This window comes from Macrobrachium rosenbergii, chromosome 27 (assembly GCF_040412425.1).
Source record: "Macrobrachium rosenbergii isolate ZJJX-2024 chromosome 27, ASM4041242v1, whole genome shotgun sequence".
Lineage (NCBI taxonomy): Eukaryota > Metazoa > Arthropoda > Malacostraca > Decapoda > Palaemonidae > Macrobrachium > Macrobrachium rosenbergii.
The window spans coordinates 5,672,448-5,684,947 of NC_089767.1; the positions used below are offsets into that span (position 1 = coordinate 5,672,448).

At 39.0% G+C, this 12,500-nt stretch overlaps 1 protein-coding gene across 2 annotated transcripts in view; it reads left to right on the forward strand.

Moving 5' to 3' along the window:
* Ntan1 (N-terminal amidohydrolase 1) overlaps nt 1-12,500 on the forward strand; it is a 397,928-nt gene that overhangs the window by 215,923 nt on the left and 169,505 nt on the right. For both annotated transcript variants that reach the window (XM_067128816.1, XM_067128815.1), the window contains one exon: nt 10,292-10,596. In XM_067128816.1, coding sequence (XP_066984917.1) covers nt 10,344-10,596 — 253 coding nt within the window. In that variant the 5' untranslated portion in view covers nt 10,292-10,343. The remainder of the gene's footprint in view (nt 1-10,291; nt 10,597-12,500) is intronic.

The window sequence follows — 12,500 nt, forward strand, 5'->3', positions numbered from 1 at the left end:
AGATACACATACTATATATGCGTGTGTGTTTGTACGTACTGTTTGTGTATGCAGGCATGTATGCATATGTATATATTATATGTATATAACATATTTATATACACATATATAGGCTGTATATATATATATATATATATATATATATATATATATATATATATATATATATATATATATATATATATATAGAGAGAGAGAGAGAGAGAGAGAGAGAGAGAGAGAGAGAGAGAGAGAGAGAGAGAGAGAGAGAGATAACTTTGCAAAGACCAAGAATAAGTAATAAGACGAAGACCTGCATAAGCAACAAAGTGAAATGAAGAGGAGGGTAGATAACCGGACACTCGTAATGTATTCCATAGGGGCCTGATAGTAATGACCAAATATGGAATGAATTTACTTCTGAGGAGGGAGTGCTCTCTCTCTCTCTCTCTCTCTCTCTCTCTCTCTCTCTCTCTCTCTCTCTCTCTCTCTGTTAAATGGAGAAACCTCCGAAACGGCTCAATAAGCAGGAATAGTAAGTTGGCACTGCCGTCAGTGCACCTCATGCGGTGCACTGTAGGCATTACTTAAGGTTCTTCGGAGCTTCCCTTCGGCCCCTAGCTACAACCCCTTTCGTTCCTTTTACTCTACCTCCTTTCATATTCTCTTTCTTCCATCTTACTTTCCACCCTCTCCTAACGATTGATTCATATTGCAACTGCTTTGAGGTTTCACTCCTGTTACACCTTTCAGACTTTTTACTGTCAATTTCCGTTTCAGCGCTGAATGACCTCATAGGTCCCAGCGCTAGTCCTTTGGCCTAAATTCTATATTCCAATAAACAGGATTGTAATCTGGGTGTTGCTTTTGCAAGCAAATTTAAGGTTTCTGCTTGATAAGATACAGCAGAAGCATGAAAGGGCCCTTTAATACCTTTCATCTTTCATTCATTCGGTGGCCTCGGTATAATGCTGGATGAGCCGCGGCCCATGAAACTAACCAAGACCCTGTGGTGGCCTAGCCTATATCGTTGCCAGAAGCACGATTGTGGCCAGATTTAACCTTAAATAAAATAATAAAAACTACTGAGGCCAGAGGGTTGCAATTTGGTATGTTTGATGACTGGAGGTTGATGATCAACATACCAATTTGCAGCCCTCTAGCCTCAGCAGTTTTTAAGATATGAGGGCGGACTGAAAAAGTGCGAACGGAATAAAGTGCGGACGGACAGACAAAGCCGGCACAATAATTTTCTCTTACAGAAACCTAGAAGTGTCAAAAGGGGTCTTTACTTTTTCATAACTACGAACTGCCAGGAGCCTTTTCAAGGGACTCGGATGCTGCTGATCAAGCGATTTATTGCTGTTACGACTTTCTCCTTCTTTCCTTCAGCTCACTTCGCTCAGCGGCTTCGCTGACTTCAGCAAACGGATTGCTCGTTCTTGTGTATCCGTCAGTAGAAATGTATCCGTCAAGAGAAGTGTATCCGTCAGCAGAAATCGAACATTTGCCGTCTCCAAAGGAAACTTCTCTACAACATCTTTCTTCTCAGCATCACTTTTCAGAGGACGGAGTAGACAGAGAGAGAGAGAGAGAGAGAGAGAGGGAGAGAGAGAGTTCTTCTCCTCCTCCTCCTCCTCCTCCTCTCCTCTCCATCGCCCGAGGGCGCACACACGCGCAAGAGCGCTGAACTGAAGCTTATAAACGCGTGAGAAAGGGAATGTCTCGAGTAATAACTCCTTCATGTTTTTGTCGGCGGAAGTTGTGACCTCAGCGATGATGGAAGCCACATTCGGTTTCCGGGTATCTCTCTCTCTCTCTCTCTCTCTCTCTCTCTCTCTCTCTCTCTCTCTCTCTCTCTCTCTCTCTGTTGTTTTAAAATTCTTTTTATTTGAATGTGGCATCCTTTTCGTTTACTTCTTTCGTCTCATTTCAGCATCTCTCTCTCTCTCTCTCTCTCTCTCTCTCTATGTTGTTTTCAAAATCTTTTTATTTGAACGTGGCAGCCTTTTTGTTTACTTCGTCTTATTTCAGCCTCTCTCTCTCTCTCTCTCTCTCTCTCTCTCTCTCTCTCTCTCTCTCTCTCTCTCTCTCTCTCTCTCTCGGTGTTTCTAAACTTCCATTTCAATTTTTTTGATTTTTATTCGAACGCGGCATCTTTTTTGTTTACTTCGTCTTATTTCAGCATCTCTCTCTCTCTCTCTCTCTCTCTCTCTCTCTCTCTCTCTCTCTCTCTCTCTCTTTCTTTATCGGTGTTTCTAAACTTCCATTTCTTCATATTATTTTAAAATCTCCTTTTATTCGAACGCGGCATCTTTTTGTTTATTTTGTTTTACTTCAGCATCTATGCCAATGTCTCTCTCTCGCGCGTTTGTCAGTGAAAACCCTTTTATTTATTATTATTATTATTATTTTTTCTTTTCTATAACTTGTTGATATTGAATCCTGGATCGAATCCTAGTTTTTAATCGTAATATTTCCAAAAGCGAATATTTCCTCCTTTCTTTGCAAGAACGATTGATTTAGTATAAAGAACTTGTATAATTCGCCAACCCCTTTTGCCGAGTCTTGTTTTATATTCTCCTGTTCTTATGTGTCTTAAGTTCTTTCTTTCTTTCCCTTGATCTTTTCGTCTTTCAAACAGTCGCTAGTCACCCCATTTGGTCTTCCGTAACAGTACCCTATTTATCATCTGTTAATTTCGCTTTATTTTCTCGTTATCACAGTTCTCTCGCAATTTATGAAGTAAAATGGCAGAATGAAATCAGAGAAGCGTCGTACATGAGGTTTAACAACAAAAGGTCTTAACATTTTTGCAATTTAAAAACATAGAGTGAGTCTTGAAATGGAGAAACAAATCCACAATTATGTACATGTACATATATTTAAAGATAAAACTGTACAGAAAGCTTTCTTGAAATATATGTACATATGCATAATTGTCGATTTTTTTTTCTTTTAACTGATAGGTAAGATGGGTGAAAAAAAATGTGGGCAGTTAGCTAGCTAACCATTGTAGGGAATAGTTTAGAAGGTTAAGTATTAGAGTAATGTAAAGTGTGGTGTAGCCAACATTTGATTTAGGTAAAGATACAATTTTTTCTTACTGTGGCCTTGATATTAACACATTACAATTATGATTTGCACTATGTTTGCGTAGTGAATTGTACAGATTACATTATTAAAAAATTTTTGCCTTAATAGTATAATTTTTTTTATATAAAGTTGCAATTTGTGGATTTGTTTCGCCCTTTTTATAATTGTTGGCATGTTACGAATGTTTCCCCCTTACTGGCCAGGATGTGACAGGTTCTGTCGAAGGAGGAACTCTCGATTCCTGTCTCTGCTGACAACGGGAAGTCGGTACTACTGCGATTGGTGTTCTCTGCAAAGAAATCCCCTCCAGTTACGTTGCTCTATTTACTGTCTCTCTCTCTCTCTCTCTTACCTCAGGTCGTTAATCACGGTCATAACTACTTTCTCTCTCTCTCTCTCTCTCTCTCTCTCTCTTGGGATCACTAGCTTTCTTCTAAGCTTCGTTTTCTGGGTCTTGTTTTAAAATCTCTTTTTATTTGACAGTGGAAGCCTTTTCGTATATTTCTTTCGTGTCATTTCAGCATTCTCTCTCTCTCTCTCTCTCTCTCTCTCTCTCTCTCTCTCTCTCTCTGTGCAACTCCTTCCCCTTCCCTCCTCTTCTCGCCGACTATTGCTGTACAATTACCCGAACCTGAAGTCCCCTATCATGCCAGCGACGCCGGGGGGATTCACCTCCTGATGATATCAACGCCGACAGGAGAAAGCTCGCTGGGGGCATCTCCTCCTCCTCCTCCTCCTCCTCCTCCTCCTCCTCCTCCTCCTCCTCCTCCTCCTCCTCCTCCTCCTCCTCCTCCTCCTCCTCCCCCCCGATTTCTTATCCCGATTATTTTTCCTGTTTTTTTCCTTCTATTCTCTATCCTCATCTTCTGTTATTCTGCGTCTTGCATACATTCATACACGTATTTATGTACATATGTATATATATGTATGTATGTATATATATATATATATATATATATATATATATATATATATATTAGATATGAAATTCTTCGTGGTATTTATATATGTAAGCTCGACCCTGTCCGTGTACGTTCGTAAATAACTGTGTGCGTAATTCCTCTATAAATAAGCAGAAGGTTTACGGAATTGCTACGCATTTTTATTACTAGATTAAATGAATTAATAACAGTAACATGAATTAATTCGTAATAACTCGAATAATATAATAAGCGTGAATTTTAGTGGCATCCTTAAGAATTCGATACACTTTCTGTACTTATTCTTTGCTGGGTGTTGTATCAGTCAAATGTCTCTTCAAAGCTGGCTGCACCCTAAAGTAAGTAATTGTAATAGCTACATAATCAGAACGAGGTCCCGTTGTCGACCTGACCACGAGAAGGACCTCATTCTGATTAGGGGACCCGGGTTCGTTTCAGATGGGACCCCCCTAATTAAAGAACTGAAGAATCATTCTGAAACTGCAGTAACTTGTGTATTAGTGTTTCACGAGCCCAATGGGTCGCTCATCTCAACTTCGAGAATTTTGTAGATACTGCAAATGGGACCCCGTAAATAAATCACTGAAGAATCATTCTGAACTGCAGTAACCTGTGTATTAGTGTTTCACGAGCCCAATGGGTGGCTTATCTCAATTTCGAACATTTTGCAGATACTGCAGTTTTCCGTTTTAGGGCAGTGTGCGTATATGAGGATGCATGCGGTCGTGTATCCTAAGGATGACTCTCTTGATAAAAAAAAGTTGAAAAGAAAGACTTTCGCTCCGTTGTACTCCCCGAGAGCGGCTCGTGAGAGCGCGTAACCTAACGTGAAGTGTGGCTTTTTACAGCCCCCGGAGAGCGTCGAGTCCTGATGGAAATGAGGGGCGTCAATTCCTTTTGAAACGTGGGCGTGGGCGGCCCTCCGTAATGAATAGGCTGTGAGGAGAGAGTGACTATTACTCCCTGGCGGCTTGTTACTGGAAGGCGCCGTTCCTGAGCGCGCGTATTCCCTCAGATCTATGGAGGGAATGACAATGGCTGCGCCGGGCCAAAGAGGCTCCCGACATTCATACCAGACCGAAGTCCCGTGTCAGACAACCGGTCCTTAGTGTGCGCTCCTTCTGATTTATTCGGGCGTGAGGCTGCAGCGATGAATGTTACGGATGCGTCTTTTCATGTGTGTGCGTGTATGTGTCTGTCTGTGTACGTGTGTGCACTCTATGGGGGAGTTATGAGTCCGGCTCTTTCAATGGCCGTTGGAGGATTTAGTCAGGTGGGCCTATTCGGGGGATTGTTAGGTAACTAGACCGACTCGCTATAGTGAATGTGAAATGCCAGCAGGTGTTCGCCAGTGAATTGCTTCACTTGCAAATGAATTGTGAACAAGGAAAGCTGATCGCAGGTGAATTTGAGTCTAGAAGTCCACTAGACCTGAGAAAAATAGGCATAGTAAAACGAATTTCCAAAGCTACGCGCTAGTCACATAGCCACAGGGTTTTAACCCGGTGTGTAACCACCTTTGCGGCGTGTTTAGTACAAGCCCGTTGGAGATGACCGTAAAAACATAGACAAAAGACTGTAAATATCACGAAGATAATGACCCCCAAGAAATGTTAGTCCTAGATAACGACCTCCGAAAAGCCTTCTGGGTCACTATCTAGGAGATATCCAGCCAAAGTTCCTCTGCTACTAAAATAAAATCAAAACGATCGAAACTTACTGCTAGTTTTTAAAATGCTAATTTTTAAAATGCTAGTTTTTAAAATTCTAATATTTAAAATGCTAGTTTTTAAAATGCTAGTATTTAAAATGCTAGTTTTTAAAATGCTAGTATTTAAAATTCTAATATTTAAAATGCTAGTTTTTAAAATGATAGTATTTAAAATGCTAGTTTTTAAAATGGTAGTATTTAAAATGCTAGTTTTTAAAATGCTAGTATTTAAAATGCTAGTTTTTAAAATGCTAGTATTTAAAATGGTAGTTTTTAAAATGCTAGTATTTAAAATGGTAGTGTTTAAAATGCTAGTTTTTAAAATGCTAGTTTTTAAAATGGTAGTTTTTAAAATGCTAGTATTTAAAATGGTAGTTTTTAAAATGCTAGTATTTAAAATGGTAGTATTTAAAATGCTAGTTTTTAAAATGCTAGTTTTTAAAATGCGAGCCCTCCATGGCTGTGAGTTTGTTACGCGCTGACTTTAAAGGCATCATTCTTCTTCCCCCTCTTGAAATCTTCTGCTGAAACCCCAAATATAGGCAGTCAACAGACTATAAACCCAAGAGGGCTCCTCCAAGGGGAAATTTCCCTGCAATGAATGGAGTTAAGAGAAGAGATAATAGATAGTTAATTACAGGGGAACAGAAAATAAAGTCCATGCACCTGAATTCAGAAGTCAGAAATAAGTAAAAAATGCCATCGAGTTTTCTGTACAGCGCATAATCAAGGCCACCGAAAATAGATCTAGCTTTCGGTGGTCTCGGTCTAATGCTGTATGAGCCGCGGTCCATGAAACTTTAACCGCGGCCCGGTGATGGCCTGACCCACAGTATGTCGTTGCCGGGTGCACGATTATGGCTACTTTTAACCTTCAATGAAATAAAAACTACTGAGTCTAGAGGGCTGCAATTTGGTATGTTTGATGATTGGAGGGTGGATGATCAACATACCAATTTGCAGCCCTCTAGCCTCTTTAGATTTTAAGATCTGAGGGCGGACAGAAAAAAAGCGCGGACTGAAAAAAGTGCTGACGGACAGACAAAGCCGTCACAATAGTTTTCTTTTCAGAAAACTAAAAAGCAGAAATGAATTTTGCTCCACATTTAAACAATTGAAGATCCACATTGTAGTTTAGGCCAAAACAAAACTCCTAGAAAAACTGAGTAGTATTGAACCTTATACTAGAAAACCCCGTAGGGGGTTAGTGCTGTCAGTGCTCGCCACGCGTTGCACTGTAGGCATTACTAAAGGTTCTTTGCAGCGTCCCTCCGGCCCCTAGTTGCAGCCCCTTTCATTCCTTTTACTGTACCTCCATTCTTATTATCTTTCTTCCATCTTGCTGTCCACCCTCTTACAACAGTTGTTTCATAGTGCAACTGCTTTGAGGTTTTCCTCTTGTGACACCTTTCCAACCTTTTACTGTTAATTTCCTTTCCAGCGCTGAATGACCTCATAGGTCCCAGTGCTTGGCCTTTGGCCTAAACTCTATATTCAGTTCAGTTCGATGCAAGAAAACGATACCAGGAATACGGGAAAGATGCTGAGAGAGAGAGAGAGAGAGAGAGAGAGAGAGAGAGAGAGAGAGAGAGAGAGAGAGAGAGAGAGAGAGAGAGAGAAGGGTCCTTCATATATCTCTCGAGACTAATAGCAAAGCCAGGTTTAATGATATATTAGGTACCAACACGGTTGGTTATTTTCTCGCCCGCTGCCCAAGTATGGGCGTGGTCAGTCTCGAGTTTTAACTACGGTGGGCGTGGCTTACGAAGGCGTGGCTGATACGGCCAACAGAATGGAGGCTTGGATAACCATTTAATTGCTCGTGAACATGGCTTTGGCCCGCTTTTACGTTGCCGTGAAAACGAACTCCGATGCCACACAGATTTCTCTCAGTCGTGATTCTGTTTTTCTTGTTTATCGTCGCTGGACAGAAATGCTGCAGAGGAATGTTATTTATAACTTGAGTTTGGATTCAGTGCAAGGTCAAACAAGTAAACAAAAAATGCTCCGAAGTTTCTTTGGCGCAGTCGAGTTTTCTGTACAACGTATGATACTGTATGAAACCTTCAGCTTTCAGTTGTTGGTACCTATATCGCTGCTAGACGTACGATTTTGGCTAACTTTATCCTTGAGTAAAATCAAAACTACTGAGGCTAGAGAACTGCAATTTGGTATGTTTGATGATTGGAGGGTGGATGATCAACATACCAATTTGCAGCCCTCTAGCCTCAGTAGTTTATCAGATCTGAGGGCGGACAGAATAAGTGCGGACGGACAGACAAAGCTATCTCAACAGTTTTCTTTTACAGAAAACTAAAAATGCCAATCAAAAATGGGAAGGTAAAATGTGATTTAGAAATCATACCGACTGACATTGCACAAGAAATTCAAATTTTACTTAACTTGAATTTCTTGTGCAATGTCAGTCGATGTGATTTCCAAATCATATTCAGCCTCCCCATTTTTGACGGGCATTTTTAAAACTTGCTCTGAATCGAAACTCAAGTTAACCTGCCCTAGATGTCATCGTTCCTAAAATATTTGAAAGAATCGTTTCGTCCTTTCTCTATCTCGTGTTATTTCATTTCATTATGCATACCTTCTCATTATTTCTGCTTTTCTTATATTGATTTTGCATCTCATCTTACTAGATAACTGCATTTTCTTATAGAAGCTTTGTAAGTCTTGTTGTGCTTTCCTGATTAAAATAGCTTATTCTGCAATTCTACGACCGTTGCTTCTATTCTTACTCTAATCTAAACCTTTTCTTCCATCTCTGACCACTTTTTAGTTTTCTGAAAAGAAAACTATTGTGCCGGCTTTGTCTGTCCGACCGCACTTTTTCTGGCCGTCCTCAAATCTTAAAAACTACTGAGGCTAGAGGGCTGCAAATTGCTATGTTGATCATCCACCCTCCAGTCATCAAACATACCAAATTGCAGCCCTCTAGCGTCATAGTTTTTATTTTATTTAAGGTTAAATTTGGCCATAATCGTGCTTCTGGTAACGATATAGGTTAGGGCACCACCGGGCCGTGATTAAAGTTTCACGGGTCGCGGCTCCTACAGCATTATACCGAGACCACCGAAAAATAGATCGAAAACCCGGTGGTGCCCTAACCTATATCGTTACCAGAAGCACGATTATGGCCAAATAATAGATCTATTTTCGATGGTCTTGATTATACTCTGTAGCGGCTGTACGGAAAACTCGATTACGCCGAAGAAACTTCGGCGCATATTTACTTGTTTTATTATGAAACCTATGTTAATGGTAACAGCAAAGATGAAATGAACATCCCCCTGTACAACTCCACTTTTTTTATATTGCAGAGTCACTTAACAAAATCCTGTCAACGTGAACTCTTCGTATCTACTTCGTTCATGGATAATTTCTGTTAGCTTTGCATCATCTGGAAAGCCACACTGCCCTAAAATGGAAAACTGCAGTACCTGCAAAATTTTCGGAATTGAGATATGCCACCTACTGGGTTCGCGAAACACTAATACCCAAGTTACTGCAGTTTCAGAACGATTCTTTCACTTTGTATCTTTTTGCGTGTTTTTATCAAATTGTCTATCTATTATATCATAAAATCATTTGTACGACTTATAGTAAGAAGCTTCCTCTCTCTCTCTCTCTCTCTCTCTCTCTCTCTCTCTCTCTCTCTCTCTCTCGACGTAGCCTAAAACTGACAGTATTTTATCCCCTCTTTTCCTGGAGTTCCGTCAGACAGGAAAAAAACAATGAAATATTGAAGCTCTTATTTCCCTTGGGCCGTTCTTGGCAGAGGGGAGTAAGTCACAAGACGTGTGCGAAGTGAGTGACAAACGCCAGTCATCACAGGCGCACTTTCTGCTCACTCTCTCTCTCTCTCTCTCTCTCTCTCTCTCTCTCTCTTGCACCCCTTCATCTCCTGCCCCGATGCCCCCTTCTGAGGAACGACGTCTTGCTGATGTACCGTGTCTTTTGGGGCCAGTCGTGGAAGGGGAAGTTGGGTGGTGGCTTCACGGGGGCCGGGGGGTGGGTGGGTAGGGGAAATTGATAACACAATACGACGAATGGAGTGGAATTGCTCCGTCAACAGGAGAGAAAGTTTTTTTTTTAGATGCTCTATGACATTGCATATTCTGACGGGAGGAATATCTCTCTCTCTCTCTCTCTCTCTCTCTCTCTCTCTCTCCAGGTCCTTTTCCAGTGAATGTACAATTTTTGCAGTTGATGTCGTTTTTTTGGAATGCAGTTTGGGATAAAAAATATCCGTGTTTATAATTCTGTTGCGGTCTTGTACCTGATATATGTTTGTTAGAGATGTTTGCATTTATATTATTCAGTTATAGGATAATTCCACAGATTAAACGGCCATCATGAAATCAGTTCCAGTCCATTGCAACTGTTTGTAAGTTTTGTGTGTGTAACCACTGATTTTCCTGTTATCATGACAAGAACTGATATATATTTGTTTACTAAAACACTGGTCTTTCATTTCTTCGTCTGATTACTTAAGAATGATTATTGCAGTGCCTATGAAAGTGGCTCACTTCCAATTTCATTTCTCTTCCAGCGAATCTCCCACAAACGCAGACTGACGAGAACAGACTCCCCCCAGAATCAAAATGGTGTTGATAGTGAACGAGCAGTTGGTGAAGGAGGTCCCTTCCTCCACGACGGGCATCTACACCCAGTGGCCTCGCCTGAAGGAGACCTCCCACGCCCTCACCACCATGCTCACGGAGGACGTGGGCCCCAGGGGCCTCCTCTACCTCCGCCAGAGGGAATACGCCGTCACGGTGCCACACGACGAGAACCTCCACATACTGGGCACCGACGATGCCACGACTTCCGTCATGGCCGTTCTTCGACACACAGGTAAGGTGCCCCTAGCTACAACCCCTTTCATTCCTTTTACTCTACCTCCGTTCATATTCACTTTCTTCCATCTTGCCATCCACCCTCTCCTAACAGTTGATTCATAGTGCAACTGCTTTGAGGTTTTCCTCCTGTTACACCTTTCAGACCTACCTACCTCCCAATTTCCTTTCCAGCGCTGGGTGACCTCATAGGTCCCAGTGCTTGGCCTTTTGCCTAAACCATATATTCCATTTCCAAAGGCGCAGCAAACTGCAGTCGCAGTTAGAAGACTCTCTACAAGCTAAATGTCGTTGAAACAGCAATTGGTTTTAATAACACTTCCTTAAAAGAGGGACTCCTTATTATTATTATTATTATTATTATTATTATTATTATTATTATTATTATTATTATTATTATTATTATTATGTAAAGTGCTGTATTTACAAATAAAATGAATTCAGGAGCTTTCGAGAGCCTGCTCAGCTCCTTCTAGCTGAAGAAGGGAGCTGAGCAGGCTCTCGAAAGCTCCTGGAATTCATTTTATTTGTAAATACAGCACTTTACATAAATGTGGATTTTGGATTTTATAAACATATTCACGGGATTGTGAAGAAGATTTGCATTATTATTATTATTATTATTATTATTATTATTATTATTATTATTATTATTATTATTATTATTATTATTATTATTATTATTATTGGAGAAACCACAGTTATGTATGGGTACATGTATTTGAAAATTAATCTTTACAGAGAGCTTTGGGAATCTGTACGATTCCCCCTTTCAAGACTCTCTCTAGAGATTTATTTTTGAATATAAGCACCCATACATAACTGAGGATTTGTTTCTCCATTTCAAGACTCTGCTACTATGAGTATTATTATTATTATTATTATTATTATTATTATTATTATTATTATTATTATTATTATTATTATTATTATTATTATTATTGTTATTGTTATTATTGTTATTATTATTATTATTAATTATTATTCAGAAGATGAACCCTATTCGTATGGAACAAGCCCACCAAAGGAGCCATTGACCTGAAATTCAAGCTTCCAAAGAATATTGTGGTGTTCATTACAAAGAAGTAACAGAAGGTAATGGAAAACACAGAAAAAAAAATATATATATTAAATTATTAGATAAATAAAAATGTAAGGAAAACATTAAAATACAAGTTGAATAATATTAGGGCAGTAATGCATTGCATCTTCGCTTGAACTTCTGAAGTTCTATTAATATTTAGTTCCTGCTTTTTTTTTTTGTTTTTTTTTTGTTTTTTTTCAAAGCCTTATAATCATGTGTTCTCTTTTGGTAAAATTCCTGATAATTCGTATTTAGACGAAACTGTCAGTAATTGTCAAATATTTTAAATATTGAATATCCGTGCAGTCACTATTTGCAACAGTGACATTGTGTTCCCTTGTGTATTTATTTGTTTTGTTCTGTTTAAATAATTTGCTGTTACAGCCATGAAGTAATTGCGTCTCTAATATATATATATATATATATATATATATATATATATATATATATATATATATATATATATATATATATATATATATATATATATATATATATATATATATATATATATATATATATATATATATATATATATATATATATATATATATATATATATATATATATGTATATATATACACTGGGAATGGATAAGGTTATTGGCTTTGCAGTGGATCCGTAGAAGAATTTGTCTTATTTGTAGATTCGTTAAATAATCAATTTTATTGGGGGTCTGTAGTGTATGCCGTAAAAGTTTTAATTATTTTGTAACTTAAAGGTTCTGTTAAATTGCATTAATCTTAAGACATTTTCTGGTTACTAATACCACTGCTGCTGTCATCATCAGTATGATTATTTTGTATCTGTTTTGACGT